This window comes from Callospermophilus lateralis, chromosome 11 (genome assembly GCF_048772815.1).
Source record: "Callospermophilus lateralis isolate mCalLat2 chromosome 11, mCalLat2.hap1, whole genome shotgun sequence".
NCBI lineage: Eukaryota > Metazoa > Chordata > Mammalia > Rodentia > Sciuridae > Callospermophilus > Callospermophilus lateralis.
This window is the reverse complement of record NC_135315.1, coordinates 92,214,954-92,231,841: the sequence shown is the minus strand read 5'-3', so window position 1 is coordinate 92,231,841 and position 16,888 is coordinate 92,214,954. Positions and strand designations below refer to the sequence as shown.

Below are 16,888 nucleotides of genomic sequence, written 5' to 3'. Positions count from 1 at the left end.
AAAATTAACCAAAGGTTTGTAATTATCAGTTACTGACTTCTTAAGGACTTCTTAAGGACAGTACTTATCTGGGTTTGTGTTGATAGTGTACTTAACACAAGATCTTATGTCACATAGTTATGAATATTGACTTAAAGAAAGTCAAATCAACAATTTTTTAAAAAATATGAGAATTAGCAGTTGCATTATCTAGTTGTGTAATAATGTGGTTAAATATTATTTGACAGGGAAGTTTTTCTCATAATACAGAGTTAAGGAAGCAGGTTCTCTAATAATTACCTTAAGTCCTTTTAGGAACCTAATGATTACTTTCTAACAGTTAAAGAATTATTTTTTCTTTCAATAAGATGCATTGGGTAAAAAGGTACTATAACTGGCAGTTAGTTTGTAAGAATATGGAAAGGACAATCTGAGCATGGTGGTTTCAGGAGGGAGAGAAATAAAATATCAAAGGAACTCTTTTAAATTTCTATTCTATCTAATATAGGTGCTTATTGAAACCATTTCTATAGGTACTGCTGATACTTAAGTAACTTCTGTTTTTCTTGTGGTATTTAATATTTTATATTCTTTGGTAGTTTATGATTCTACCTGTGTACATAACTTACATTCTTGCTATACAATTTTGTTGTACTTTGTAGAATTAAATGATATGGAGAAATGTCACTCAGACCTTGGAGTGACAGCCACAGTGAGTTATCAACAGTTGTGTCATCAGACTGTTTGACACATGTTACTTTGTAAAATCATAGGCTTCTGGTGACACATAAGAAATATGTGGTCTCTGGCTTATGTGGTTTGTTTTAATTCCTTAGGTGCAGCTATCTTCTTTGAATTCAAACACTACAAGCCTAAAAAAAGGTTTACCAGCACCAAGTGTTTTGCTTTCATGGAGATGGATGAGATTAAACCTGGGACAATTGTAATAGAACTGTAAGTGATATACATATAGGATTCATACTGTTCTAATGGTTACTGGTTCATGTTTCTTCTTAGTCCCTCTTATCGAGAATGTAACATTGGAGTAAATCAATCATCAAAGTATTTTAAACAATCATCTTTCTATTGTGGTTACAGATACAAGAAACCCACTGACTTTAAAAGAAAGAAATTGCAGTTATTGACCAAGAAACCACTTTATCTTCATCTACATCAAACTTTGCACAAGGAATGATTCTGACATGAGTAGTGTGGAATTTCTGTGAATTTTACCACTCAGTAGAAACCATCATAGCTCTGGGTAGCATATTCATCCTTCAGGAGGCAGGAAGTGAGCCGTACCTATAGGCCAGTGAGTCCCTTGCAAAGCTGTACCACAGAACTAAAGTCCAGCACCTCATTGTTATGACTCCTTTGGATACAAGGTTTATTGTAGATTTTGAAACATGTTTTTACTTTTCCATTAATTGTGCAATTAATAGTCTTTTCCTAATTTACCACTGTTCCTACCCTGCTTCCTGGAACAATACTGCTGTGGTAGGTATGCTCATCTTCAAACTTTAAAATACAGCAATAAGAATGTGCTAGAGTTTACACATTTGCTCACTTTTGCTCCAATATGGTCTTTTGATTTGAATTAACTTCAAACTTTTGAATTGAAGTGGGTAGGATAGTACCAGATTGCTTTGAAAGGAAATTGGATCAGTTATGGTCTGTCTTATAGGCTGTTCCTTAGAGCTGGCCTAAATTCACCCTCATCTGATAGTTCTACTTAGAAATAGTGTGCCTTGACCAGATCAATATCTTATATGGGAGTGCCCCCAGATTGTAGCTGTGATTTTTTTCCAGATGACCAGATTGTTTTTCTGAAAGTGAGCATATTTTTAGTCATGTTGATTAGTTGTTCTACATCACATTGCTATTGTTTCTAGGGTTAACATTAATGATTCTAGGGTTAACATTAAAACCATCTCTCTCAGAATAATTACAAATTTTTGGGTGGGTTTAAATCATGTCATCTAAAAATAATTGAGTCAGATGCTAATGAGATCCTGCAGGAACAACTGCTGTTTTTCTGACAACTGATTGTGAAACCTTAAAACCTGCATACCTTGTCTTTATAAAGTGATGAGTATGCAAAATCTGAAAGATATTCTATTTTTTTTTTAATATAGGTAGATACAACTGCCATTTATTTCCTATTTAGATATATTGACATTCATATGAAAATATGCAGGTCATTAGCCTATTATAATTTCACCATTTACATTACTTTTAACTTAATGATGAGACATAAATAAAACTTTCATAGTACACAAGGTGGATATTTGATACACAGAACATAAAGATTTGTGAGGAGTTTTTTGTGGGTTACATGTAGCACCCATGTATTTTAATATTCACTATTTTAAATGAACAATGCATGAAGGGAATGCAGTACTTGGCCTATTTTTAAACTAGTGTAAACCCTAATCATACCATCTGTTTGCTTTTTAAAACAAATAACAGTAATTTTAGCCCTTGCACTTCAAGAGATCTAGTCTTTAATTTTTCAGTTGTCTGTTAGGTCAATTTTGTTTACTAGATGAATGTTAATAAAACTATATGAGCCTGAAAGAATTCTCAACCAAATTTAGTCTTTTCTTTCATCTGGATTGGGTTAATTTCACAAGTGCAAAAATAGTTCAGTCTACAGTAGTTCTAGGAAATGAAGAATTTGCCTTAATAAAATGTTCACTCAACTGAAACTCTGAGTAGTCAAAATTTCCAGACTGTAAACTTCTCAAGAGAAGGGCCTCATCTTCTCCATGTCATGTAAACTTTCCAAGGTGCTTGGCAGCACTCTGTACCCTGTGGAGTACTCAGTACCTTTTGTTTGATGTTACTGATGTTGAAGTTACTCCCTTAAAATCTACGATTAAAATGTAGCAAAACTGATACCTTGTTCTTTCTGTTTTTTCATTGACTATAAAACATGTATATCAAAGTGATAATTTTAAAAAAAACAAACCTTTTTTTTTTTGGTTGTAGATGGACATAGTACCTTTATATTTATATGTGGTGCTGAGGATCAAACCCAGTGCCTCACACGCAACCCCAGCCCCTCAAAGTGATAATTTATATGAAGAAACTTTTAGCATCCTTCACATAAGAATGCTTTTTTTAACCTCTATTTATTTATGCGATGCTGAGGATTAAACCCAGGGCCTTGCCTGCGCTAGGCAAGTACTCTACCTCTGAGCCACAACCCCAGCTGCCACCAAAGAATGGGGTTATGTGAAAAAAAAGAGGATGCTTTGTATGAATGTCTTTCATCAGCATTAAACAAACTTAAATTGAACATTGTCATCAGCTTAGCTTTAATTCAGACCTGAATGACCAAACCTCCCTCGCCAAAAAAGGTGGTTTTATCTTGAAGCAATTAACACAAAACAATCTGTATCTCACAAATTAGTTGTTTAAATTTACTTTCTAGTGTGGGAAGGGATGAGTCACTCGACAATAATTACAACTATAGCAGTAGTACTTTCAGGTTGAAACACTACTGCTTCACAAATGAAATTATTTTAGTAACTAAACTCAAACACAATTTGCTGGAGAGGACTTCTAAAACTTTTGAGATACAAAAGTATAATTGAATCAAGGGACAGTATTCTCTCACAACCGGTATATGGGCAGCTACCTTGGGCTTTGCTACAGAAGTGGTACAATCAGATGGATGTAAGGAGAGGCAACTATGGGTGGGTTCAAAACTGCTCAGATAAACTACGTAGAACACATTATAGCTTACTAATAGAATAAATACAAAAAAGGCTTTAGAGGGAAATCTACTGTTGCTTTGAATAAAAAAATAAATCTGCCTTCCCTTGAAAATCTATCTTCCTAGCTGACATCACCTTTATTTAAATGCTATTTTAAAATTAGAAGTTATAGTAACTTCAGCATTGCCTTGTGTCCTGTAGAGGTTGAAAGATACATTCAAAATTGGTGTTTGTGACTTAAATTTTATTTTACATGGTTAAAAATGGCATAAGCTATTATATGGTTTTCCTCTTACACACAGCTTCTGCTTCTGATATTAAATGGAGGCTATGTAGATTGAATTCTTCCTAACGGACTCAAATTCCTTTTGATTCTGAGTCATCTTCAGTAGTTTAGAGATTTTGTTTCACAGAGATTTTGTTTCACACTGAAGCTTTTGCCCCTATTTTGAGAATACTTAGGGGACACAAAAAGAACAATGATATGTTCTAGGTTTCAACAATCCTATTACTTTCTAGAATTTTAAAGAATGGAAGAATATGGTCTAGCAGTAAACAAAAGTACCAGGCTTTTATAATTTTATTTAAATCTTAAACCTCTTAAAATGTACTGTTAAAATTGCTGTAATTAAAATTACAGCTCTGGAGAGCTAGTTCTTAGAAACATTGTTTTAAAGACAGTAGTTACAGATTCAGGACTTGCTTTAATTGATTTTTAAATAAAATATATTTGAGTATCTGTAAAAAAAAGAATTTAATTCAGCCCATAGTTGCTGATTAAAGACATTATAAGCCTTAGAGTTTCATTCATTCTTTCTCAGAGGATTATACTTTTCTAATTTTTTTAATCATATCTCTTGAAAATCAGTGGCAAGGTATGGGAAAGAGAAGAGTGTGTGTGTACATTTTTTAAAAGAAATTTCCTTATTTTTTATAGACACAACATACCACCGTATATTTTACTGTTATAATGCAATAATGGCAAAAGCAGTAGAACTTCAGGTCAAACAACTCTTGCTACTAATGTAAACTCATTCTCAGAAAACCATTCTCACATGGACAGTGGTTAGAAAAAAGTACATGAATGTGCTACAAAAATAGAGCCACAAGACTTCTCACAAGTAAAAAAAATTCCTCTGTATAAGTCCACAGTTGAGCAGGGTCCAGCCTCCTTAACAGTGAGCAACAGGAAATATGCTGCCAAGTCACCATCTTCAGTTCTGAGAGTGAGTTTACATGCTTCCCCAATGGCACAAAGTCTCATGACGATCCAATGAATCAACAGACACTGGGGAATTTTAATGAACAATTTTTTATGAACTATTACAACAAAGAACTTCAGCAAGAAGGAAAATGAAGTTTATGATTTTTGAGTAAACATTTTTAGCGTAACAGTCTCTGCGACCAGATATTTAAAGAGAAAACTCAAGCTTATAAAACACCATTTCTCTGTTATCAACTGGAATACACTAAAAATAGGATACTGGAAATACATGTTCTTAAAGCATTTCCACAGGAAATGTCCATAATTATGACATCCTAAATCATTTAACAATTGTATATGCTACATTAACTAAAACAAAGGTATTCCTTATTGCACATTTTAAAGTTGGAAGGATACTCAAGTTTAAGTGGGGGATATTTAGGGGGAAAATATTTTGGCTCCAAATATATACTGCACCAAGGCAGCTTCATTCTAAAAACATAAACCATTTAAAATAAACTTTTATATTTTGAAGCCAATAATCCTTCAACACAATGAATAGTTCATAGTCCACTTTCTGACTAAGTGTCAGAGGTTAATTTTATGGGCCCTGTTTTAAGGCCTGTGAACAGCCCTCACTACTCTGAGAATCGGGTGTAGGTGGAGGTTCATCTTTAAAGCCTGAAGACATTAAGTCTTTTGCAGCAGGTGGTGGCCCATAGTCTTGGGGACCATGAGTTGGAGGTGGTAATGGGGCACCAGGAATGAAGTACTCTCTTAGATCAAATGAGCCTAAAGGTCTAAATGGTGCAGGTCCTGGAAAAAAACCACGAGGGTCAAAAGGAAAATCCCATTGTCCAGGTGGAACACCTGGTGCATATTCTCTGAAGCCTATTGGTGGATGCATACCAGGACCTGGAAAATAAAAAGGAAGTTATGTAAATACCCAGAAATTTCTGAACTTGGGTGATTTCAAGTATGTTAATATAGTCTTTAATTTCTCCCAAGCCTAGAACATCAACTGGTGAACATCCTGACTTGCCAGATGAGGCAAACTGAAATGGAAGAAGTTTAGGTTATAGCCTGGCCAACCAGCCATGAAGCAACATATTAAGGATTTAAACATGGCTCTACCTAGCTCCAGGCTTATCTCTTTTCTTTCCCTACTATATAATTGCAGAATTATTTCTATCTCACAAGAGCTCCATTTATATTTGGAAGTACTATATTACCATGACAAGATGATAGATTATGAAATAAGAACTTTACTACATCAAAGAAATTTTGATAAAAGGAAATCCCACTATTTATTACTGTATCCATTAAAAATTCATGAAATATTTCAGCATGGACTTTACACATGCCATCAGAATCAAGGTGCATGCCCTCCTGGAAAAGGCCTTCCACAGCCACCTAATTAAATCAGCAACATTTATTAGGTCACTGTTAAATCCTCCTCTTTAACACTTCCCTCTGACTTTTCTCAAGGTAAGGAGGGTTTGACTTTTCCTTTTCTATATTCTATAACCTACTGCTTATGCTTCCATTATGGGTGATTACAAACTTTATGCTATAGGATTTTCATATCTGTGACAAAATTTTAAGTTATGCATGTGTCTCATCCACCTTTCCATCTATTGAAATGCATATCATATCAACATATTTTCAACAAACATCTGCAGAAGTAATATTTCTGGCTTTTCTCTATATAGCCCCTAATCCTTCTCTATGAGATAGCTATTGCCTATCTCAGTATAAGATTATGTAGTGTCCCATATGTCCCAGAAAACTGGAGGAAAAGTTAAAATGTACTCAGCTGTATCCTTTCATTGTTAAGACCTGAGATAGCAACAAACTGTTTTAGCAAGCAATAGAAATGAAAGATGAATGTGATTTATAAGTCAATCACTACTGTTCAGATCATCATACCAAATTGTGGAGGAATTGGCCGAGGCCCAAAAGGCCCACCGAGCTGAAATGGCGGTCCATACCAAAAGGGAGGTGGTGGAGGCCGTCCCATCGGGGGTCCCATAGGGGGGCCCATGAAGGGTGCCCCTGAGAAAGGAGGGGGCCCTTTCATAGCCATATTAACCTGCAATTTAAGATTTGAAAGCAGTTAAAAGTTTTGGAATTCCTATGTATTAAGACAAAGTACCAACACCGATAAAAGCTAAAACCCAAAACAGGCACCTGTCCAGAGAACACCATCACTGCAACAAAACTCCACCCACCCCTCCTGTGTATTCCCACTGACAGCTTACAGAAGTTAGAAGGATTCCACAAGAGGGAGCAGTTTGTTACTGATTATATCTGCACAGGAAAGGGAAAGGCAAGAGGACTGGCAGAGGTTATTAACAGAGGTGATTTCTGACCAGTATGTCATGCTGTATTCACTACAACCTATTTCAAAGGGAGTCCCCCCCTCCCCATCACTTCCCTTTCATCACAATAGCTCATTACTTCCATATTAAGAATGAACAGAATAAAATGAAAAATCCATTCTCTACCCATGTAATAATAGCTACTATTCAGAGTATCTTCAGTAAGTCTTTCATATATTATTCAACCTCTGAGATCTTTAAGTAGACTGTCTTGTTTTAAATAAGAGGGAATAAAAGCAAATGGATTATCATCATTTGTTGAAGGCCACACTGCATATTAAAGGATCTCAATCCCAGGTTTGCCTCCAAGCCATGCTTTTTCCACCTCTACTCCTCTCTAACAACAGATCTTTGCTCTCTTTTAAATCTTCTACTACAAAGGGGTTTGGGGGTTTTATCTAAGCTGCCCTTAGATTGCTCCAGAGATGTATATTCCTGGAATATGTATGCACTGGAACTTGAGAAGTATTTTCCAACACAATGCTATATACACAAATTAGGAAGACAAGGCTTTAATATTTACTTTCATTTACTGTACACCATTTGAGATATTGATTTATCATTTCCTATGAGTAGTGGGTTTGAAACTAAACAATTAAAAATTTATTTTATTATAGAGCTGCAGAAGACCTACCAGATATAATAGCAACACAGTTACAAGAGAATGCACTTATGTGAACAAATGAGACCATTGCTTGGGACTGGCTCAAGAGGTCATTTCAGATTATCATTGTTGCACTGAAACAGTATTTCACTTTCATAAAATCTGATACCAATCTAATTCAAATAACTCAAAATAGGGTTTGCTCAAATGGAGGAATTCTTAAATAGCATTCTTCCAAACAAAAATAAAAATGATGAATTATATAATTTATAATGAATTTACTTTGCCTTAGAACATTCAACACAAAACACCATATAAAGTTAGAGTGATAACTTTTCACATTCTGTAGTTCATTATAGTTGCACACACTTAAGCCACATTTCCAAGTTAAGGAGAAAAGTAAGCTCAATATTGCATGCAGTTTAAAGCAAACAAGATCAGTGTCATGCTCTGAATATCCTTCCCAGAAATGCACAGAATAAAACCCAATTCAGTTCTCAACCTCTAAGTACTTACTCCAACTGGATGCTCAGTCAAAGAAGTAATGGTAGAAACTGAGGGGGTCTCAGGTTCTTGGGGAACAGTTTGCTTTTTAAAAAACAAATGGGATAGTACAAATAGAACACAAAGAAGGATAAAGCAAAGAGCAAATACTGTAGGAAAGTTACATGTTCCTGCACGACCACGTGATTCACAGTAACTACAGAACTTACCTTGCCCTCATCCGTCACCTTAGCTGGAGAAGAACTTCTGGAGCTGCTCTTCATGTGAGCTGGAACACATCCTGGGTCTGTTAGAGATCAAAGAATGGATTCAGACTTATTCTAACATGAAAAGAATAAAAATCCTGCATCCACAATTACAGATTCTTTGAAATTACTTGGTCTCTTTACCAGAGGCAATGGGTTTCCCAGATGCCTCAGAAGACCATTGAGTACGAGGTAAAGGCCCATCCATTGACCCTTGGGAAAGAAAGATCAGAGCCCTTGTATGTATTTTTCAGAAGAAATAAACCACTGGTGGACAGGTCAGGGTTCAACAATAACTAGAAAGCAACATTAAAAATGGGTTGCCCAGGGGTTGGGGTCGTAGCTCAGTTGTAGAGTGTTTGCCTAGTATGTGTGAGGCACTGGGTTTGATTCTCAGCACCACACCAACTACAATTAAAAATATTTTTAAAAAAAATGGGTTGCCCAATACGAAAATCACAATTTAAGAAGAGACTTAAGTAAAATAAAGAACTGCCTTGGGTTGATAGAACAGCAAATTAATATGTACTGGTCCTAAACTTTAAGCTATAGACTTGAAGTATGTGTAGGTTGGCTTTTCTTTAGTCTGTATAACCTGACTTCCAATCTTACCAAGACTACAGTCCTATTTAGAATTGGAAATAAGACTCAGTATTTCGTATTGGAAATATGTATGCTACATAAAGTTTAAGGCTACTTTTATAATATTTGGGAAATGAACACCATAGAGATTTAATTTAAAGATAAAGGTTTACACTTCACAGTGTAAAATTTAAAAGGAAAAAACAATACAGGGACCTCCAGGAAAAAAAAATGTTTTCTATTCTAGAACAGATTTTACAGAAAACATTCACTAAGATAAAGTAAGAAATTATCTTCTATATATTTTACAGGCCCAAATTCTATGTTTTCATTAGAATATTCAAAAGGGAAAAAAAAAACCAAAACCTTGAAGCAGTTTACTATAAAGCAACATGTGAATGCTCACCAAATCCATTTCTAGGCATATCTCTTTGATTAAGAGTAGCAGAAGGAGGTCTCCCAGCTGGCTCTGCTGACAGTGGAGGGGAACATTCTCCACCACTCGCGGGGGATGAACCAAAAGAGCCATTATGGTTCAGTGGACCTAAAGACAACAATGCCGTGTTACTACTTTAAGGCAGCCTTCTCCCTGATACCAACCCCCACACCTCCCGCTTTAGCAAATCATTCAGATTATTTCATAACCATTACACACAGAAATAAAAAGTAATTTACATACATTCTGCACCAAGAAATAAAATAGCTCCTTTTACAAAGTGCCCCCTACCTCTCCGAGGAGGATTTTGTAAATTTGGTCTCCCCGGCATTGGTTTTACAATCACAGGTTCATCTTGCCGCATTGCCATCTTTTGCGTCATTTCCAGTAGCCTTGAATATTGAGAAAGAATGGGCTGAATTATGAAACAGCAATCATAGATAATATCTAGCATAACCTTAAAAAACTATAAAACATACAGTAAGACACAAAAATCACATACTTCTGTCTCAAATTAGCAGATTCCCTTTTCTCTTCAGCTATAGCTCTTTCTGCAGAACAAGCTTTGAGCTATTAAAGAGAAAATATTCAAATTCAGTTGCGGTAGGCTATGCAAAAAATAAAGAAAAGGGGGAAAAAAATCTTACCCAATTATCATGAGCATTCTTCTCATGCATAGCAATCTGAAAAAGACAACACATTAAAAAAATGTTTTTAGGGACTCATTATAATAGCCTATAATTGTCTGTATTAGATATCAAAGAATCCTGCAACTACAGGACAGTATTAATTACTACCTGGTTTTTAAATGAGCGCTCAGTTTTCTGTAATTCTTCTTCCATCTCTTCAATTCTCCGCCTAAGAATTACAACAATTGAATAACATTTGAAACATTCTGATCATTTTCCCTTTATTCCATCACCTATACTTTTAAAGACTTTTATCATACATAAGAAAAGCATTTCTATAGTTATATGAATCCAGTGTGATCAAAACTAATACTACAGGCCAGGTGCAATGCCACATGCCAATAGTCCCAATGATTGAAAAGCTGAGGCAGGAGGATCTCAAGTTCGAGGTCAGTCTCAGCAATTAAGTGGGAACCTATGCAACTGAGACCCTGTCTCAAAGTAAAAAAAAGGTCTAAGGATGTAGCTTAGTAGTAAAGCACCAAAAATAAATAAATAAAATAAAAACCTAATACTAATAACTTCTTTATCATTTAATTGCTAGAGATTCTGAATTGATAAATTATAATTTCCTTAACTGTTCATCAGTGTGTTCTCAAGTAATTCTGCTAGAAATATCTTCCTCCTTAAAACTTTTTTTCTTTTTTTCAAATTATATCCATAGAAGATTTCCAAGGTCTATCAAATGCCACACTTTTGTGGGTCTTGATATAACACACAGCAAACTGATTTCTTAAAGAATTACTACAACATACAAAACCCCCAGAACTGTTTGCATTGACCAAGTTCCCTATGGTCTTGCCCATTGGGTACAAGTAAATTTTTGTTAACATTTTTCATTTGTTAAGTTGAAATTTATTTTTTCTCCTGTGTGAATTGAATGTGTTCATATCCTCTCGTTATTTATACTTCCATGCTATTTTCTTCTATCTACATAATGTAAAAAAAGATTAAAAAGAAAGCTAACACTAGTTCATTAGACATTGACACCCTCCTTTAGAAACTGAACTCACTTGTAATTTTTAACTTCCTGTAGAGCGGAAACCACCTTTTCATCTGCAGCTGACAGCTGCTGCTCTTTTTCTAGTCTCTCACATTCTTCTTGACTCAGTTTCCTAAAATAAAGCCAGTTATCAAATCAAAAGTTTCTCTTTGTGAATATCACTTCCCACAATTCTATAAAATGCTTAGGCACATAAAATAGGAATTCAAACCTGCAATTTCATAAATCAAACTCTGGCAAATCACTTACATTTTCTAACTTCTCCTCTTAATTCTCTACTTACCAGTAAATAAAATAAATGTGAAAACAACATGTGCCCCAAGGGCAAGTCTCCTGTGTGTAAGATAATAAAAACTCACTTTACTTCAATGTGGAAGATCAGAACTGATCAGCCTAACATAATTAAACATATTAGGATAAAGCAGGGGATAATTCTTTTCTCGTTTCTGCCATGGGTAGGACACTAAGTATATCTTTGTCATGGAGGAACTCTTTTCTCAATCCAAGACTGGTACCATAATAAAGATATAGTCAGTCAAAGAAAAAATCTTCTAGAATATGTCTTTTAGCTATGCAATTAACCACAGAACATTTTTCACACTTTAGATATCTATTTCAAAAGAATTGTAAATTAAGCAAAAAGACAAATCTGAGTTTTGATAATGTCTATCAACCAGAAAAAGAAGCCAAACTGACCCACTATCAGAGTATTATCTACTGACAAGTTTTAACTCTGATCATGAAACTCAAGATGTTCATCTACTGACACAAAGTAGTCAAATAATGATTTTTAAATCATTATTTTTTAATGATTTAAAAAATACTATTTTCTGCTATCCTTGTACTACTTTAGCCATAGTTCAATTCAAAAGATAATTAACTTGAAACTTAATTTTCCATAAATCAGAAGAACTACAGTAAAAAAGGATTCCTGATACCAAATAGAAAAAGGGGATTATATATTCTTATATAGCTTCTCATTTAATTCTTCAGCAAGTATCTTATGAGTGGCTATAATATACTAGTTACCTTGTAAGATGCTAAAGAATAAAAGAGCTCACTGTTTCAGGTATAAATGATGCCTAAAGGAATATAATAATTTTCCCCACTGGCTTAAGAAGGAATATGGAGAAAACTGAATCTTGAAGAAAAGAGAGAATTTTGTTTCCAATTATTAAAGAGTTAGTCTGAGAGCACTAAGAACAATCAAAACATCTTTATAAAAATATAAAATTGTGTTTGAAGGGATCCAAGCTAAAAATTAGTGAAGATATATGTATGTGGCCAAGATCCATTAGAAAAAGGAATCTCAGAATTACAAGTAAGGCTGGCACTTTAAGGTACTTTTCTCCTATTGAAGATAACACAAAGATATGAGTCTGAACCAAGCCTTCATTAAATTCCTGGGCTTAGAGGAAAAAAGAGGCTACCAATAAAGGGACCCTTAATAAAAGCCCTAGCCTTTGAGTTTAGATTAGAAAGTACTGCACACTTAAGTGATGAACAGGCAAAAAATCCAAAAGGAACAATACTGAAACATTGAAAAGACAACTCATTTTTGAATTATCTTAATTGCTGACTAAGTTTAAAGTGACAATCTTACTCAAGTAACGTCAACACTTTTCTATAAGAAGATAACTTCGTCTTAGTCCTCAAACTTCATCTATAATTATCACAACAATGTTGGCCGATCAAAACTGACCAGGCACTCCATAAGACAAAATTCTGTGAGAAAAAATCCCACAGAAAAGGAAACCACCTAATGGGGTTAACTGCACATGTTTTAAAATCACTGTGCTTTATATAGTCAAAAAAGTAAAGTCAAGATTATGAATTTCAGGGCTGGGAATATAGTTTAGTTGGTAGAGTGCTGCCTTGCATGCACAAGGCTCTGGGTTCAAACACCAGCACCACAAAAGAAGAAAAAAAAATTACGAATTTTGTCAAAGGATTAGAAACTATAAAACCAAGAAATAGTTGGGTGTGGTGACCTACCTACAGTCGAAGATACTCAGGAGGCAGAGGCAGAATTATGAGATTAAAGATAGCTTGGAAAGCAGTAAGACCCTAGTCCCTTTATGAGAAAGAGCAAGGAGTCTGGGGAGGTAGCTCAATAGTGGAGCACATGGCTCAAGGTCCTGGGTTTGAGCTGTAGTACTGAAATAGGACTGGAGTTGTGGCTCAGTGGTGAAGCATGGGCCCCACATGTGTGGGGCACTGGGATCAGTCCTCAACACCACATAAAATAAATAAAATATTGTGTCGGGCTGGGGATGTGGCTCAAGTGGTAGGGTGCTCGCCTGGCATACGTGCGGCCCGGGTTCAATCCTCAGCACCCCATGCAAAAAGATGTTGTGTCTGCCAAAAACTAAAAAATAAATATTAAAATTCTCTTTCTCTCTCTCTTAAAAAAATCCTATAAAAAATAAAATATTGTGTCCATCTACAACTAAAATAACATTTTAAACCCTGAATTTTTTAAAATCCTAAACTCAATGAATGATTTTAGCAGCAGATTTGGGAAGTAAAATAAATCCTAGCGCTTTTAATACAGGTCAGAAGAAAATATCCAGAAGAAGTAAATCCAGAATGTAGGAGGCAGGGGAAATCAAATTCTAATATGCATTATTATAATCAGAAGAGAGAATGAGGTAAAATCAACATTTAGAAAAAGACTCAAAAATTCAAGAAGTGTTTAATGGTCCCAAGCAACATAACTGCAAGAGGAAAAGTGGGTGGGGAAAACTACACCTAGGCACTTCCCAATACAACTGTTAAAAAAACAGAGAAAGGACTACAGAAACTAGGGGAGGGATAAGACCAAACAACAATGATAATGGACTCCTTAAAGAAAAAATTTAAAACAGATGGTAATTAATTGGATATTTTAAAATTGCTAAAACTAAGTAACAGTCAAAATTCAGTAGCCAAAAGAAAGATCCTTTAAAAATGGAAACTTTTTTAACTCTAATCATGAAGTTCATGTCAACCTAATACAGATTATAAAGGTAGCAATATTTAGTGGATAAAATACTATTCTCTGTTTATCCTTGTACTACCTTTGATACACTAATCAAATCTATCATTAAAGGACAATGTTCAAATAGAATGAAAATAATTTCAAATAAGAAACCAACAGTGTAGAATGCAGAACTACAGAAACTTTAAATATGTGTATAAATTGAATGAATGTCTTGTGGAGTTCACAGTATATGAAGTACTAACATACAATGCCACAACAGTTATCTGATTCAGGAGCTACTTAAAGCCCATAAAAAAAATAATAAACCTATTAAACTATGTCAGGTTTTTATTAAATCCAGAATATATACCATGGCCTTTAAATTATGAGAAGATGAATAAAATTATTATTATATCATTATAATTCCATTATAATTTATGATTACATCAAGCTTATACAGGGGATGAGGAAAATAATTAAAAATATTTAAACTATTAAAAAGATACAAGGAAGAAAAAAAGAACAGGTCATCAAATAGAAAGCAAATTCTTCATAAACCACAGGCACATATTCACATGGACAGACTTATATTTTAGAAAGTCCACTCAAGTGGCTATAGAGAAAACTACTAAGAATTTGAAATAAGTTATATACAAATATAAAAAATGGAGAATGAAGACAGATGATCTAGGTTAGAAACAGAAAAGATGACAGAGGCATGAACTAACATAGTACCTGGGGATGAGTAAAAAGAGTACAAACCACAGATGATGACTGAATAAATTTTGGAGGAGTTGAGAAAAATAGTGCTACAATTTAAATGCATTACAAAGAAAATTAATTGCCATTTAGGTCATTCAGATTACTAATAGGAACAGAGAAAACAAGTGTTCTTTTAAAAAAAAAGTGATAAAATAAGAAATGTTTCTTTGAAACAGGCCAGGAATTTAGAACTGGCCTGAACAAAAATTTGAGATTCTAAAAAGGTCGCTTGGAGATCACAGAATTTTAGAAAAGTTAATGGAAAGGTTTCAATATTTAATGCATTAATTAGGCAACAGAAGTCAAAATACCTAAAAATAGTTAGGTCTGTAAAAAGGACTGTCTTTGCTTTACAAGATATATATACCGAAGAGTAAAATCAGGTGCAAACAAATAAAATCTGACACAACCTATTTTTAGAGAATTCAAGTATTTTTGTGGATTAAAAACTTCAAATGAACTTTCAAAAAATAACTAGCTCCACACTAAGAAGATTAATACATAAATATATACACCAAACAAGTACTTCTGTAATCATAACTCCTAAGGTCCTTGCCACAGTTCCATTTTGTGTGAACATCTGAGATATTCAAGTCCAAAACTTGTACCATCAATAAGTAAATATTATTCCTTTTTGAAGTTTTTATTCTACTAAAACATGTCATTCCAAATCACTCAGTATTTTTAAAGGTCCAGAGTTAGAGATACAAGTTCAAAACATTAGAATTACATAACTGATCACAATGAAAGGTAATTAAAATAAATAGAGGGATCATAGAAAGGGTCTAGAACTTTGAGAGGTATTTCCACATCAGTGACTGTTAATACCATTTTACCACTTCCTGCCTTCATATGAATTTGACAATTGATTACGATGTCCTCACAGCCTTAGTTTATGGTTCCAACTACCTCAGGACTCTTACGACTGACGATGGAAAGAAAAATGCAACTTATAGGAAACAAAACACAAAGGAAAAAAGACAAATCTCTACTTATTACAACTAGAAGAAATTGTAAATAATCTTAAGAAAAGATAAAATTATCTATTAGTTCACACAGTGATAATAATAACAAACAATGAAAATCTTACTTTTGTAGTGCCATCTCATTTTTCTGGTAGAGTTCATTTAAAATCTCCACTTTCTGCCTTAGAGTTTTGCATTCCTCTTCCAGTCCAACTTTAGAAGACTGTAGTGAATTGCAGTCACCTTCTAATTTCTTTATTTGGTCTGTAAAGGATAAAACAGCTTATCTCTATATGTGTACAAGGACTTAAGAACTTGTTTGAGGGAGTAGTGCCAAGAAAAGTAAGAAGCATGAAAGCAAGAAGCCATTCTTTATCTTTCCAATAAAATTTTAAGTCTTTCCAACATGGCAATTTCTTCTCAAGAAGAACCCACCTTCTAGATTACATTTTGTGGACATCGAGGCTCTTAGCTTAAGTTGTAAGAGTTTTAGATCCTCTTCAACTACTGATATTGTAGTTTGTGTCTAAAAATTGCAGAAAAGAGAGGTATTCTTAAAAGTGAGGCACAGGAAGAATTGACAGGCACTATGGGACTCTCTTACAAAGAACTATACCCGAGAGATATCCATCATCTGCTTAATTTGATCTTTGATCTTCTCATTCCGATCACCTAAAAAACAAAAGACTTTAGCTTTTTCTTTCCTTACTTTTAACTCTATATTCTCCTAACTTCCCCCAAACTAAATAATGATTGTGTTCAAACACCAGAAGAAAAAAAATCAATTAAATAACTAAACTGATTGGACTAATGACTTTTAAGAGAATTGCAAGCTTAGATTTAAAAAAAA

The 16,888-nt window shown here is 34.3% G+C and overlaps 1 protein-coding gene across 2 annotated transcripts; it reads right to left on the bottom strand.

The window, feature by feature from the left end:
* Positions 1–5,112: 5,112 nt before the first annotated feature.
* LOC143385864 (transport and Golgi organization protein 1 homolog) lies at positions 5,113–16,240 on the bottom strand. Of its 2 annotated transcripts, XM_077110537.1 has the most exons (9): positions 11,360–11,488; positions 10,455–10,515; positions 10,305–10,340; positions 10,160–10,227; positions 9,949–10,049; positions 9,628–9,765; positions 8,604–8,680; positions 6,835–6,997; positions 5,113–5,820 (listed from the first exon to the last, which is right to left on the bottom strand). In XM_077110537.1, exons 2-9 carry the CDS (start codon positions 10,497–10,499, stop codon positions 5,507–5,509), a joined length of 942 nt encoding a protein of 313 aa, XP_076966652.1. In that variant the 5' UTR covers positions 10,500–10,515; positions 11,360–11,488; the 3' UTR covers positions 5,113–5,506. The 2 variants fall into 2 exon arrangements, with proteins under 2 accessions (XP_076966652.1, XP_076966653.1); XM_077110538.1 differs by lacking the exons at positions 10,305–10,340; positions 10,455–10,515; positions 11,360–11,488 and adding an exon at positions 16,164–16,240.
* Between the last annotated feature and the right edge of the window lie 648 nt (positions 16,241–16,888).

Bases quoted from the DNA above. Each gene is read 5' to 3' on its own strand.
- LOC143385864 (XM_077110537.1), bottom strand. From the start codon at position 10,499: ATGGAAGAAGAATTACAGAAAACTGAGCGCTCATTTAAAAACCAG. The intron at 10,228-10,304 runs GTAAGATTTTTT...TCTCTTTAATAG, and splicing joins AGAATGCTCATGATAATTGG to CTCAAAGCTTGTTCTGCAGA. The intron at 9,766-9,948 runs GTAGGGGGCACT...TGTTGTCTTTAG, and splicing joins ACAAAATCCTCCTCGGAGAG to GTCCACTGAACCATAATGGC.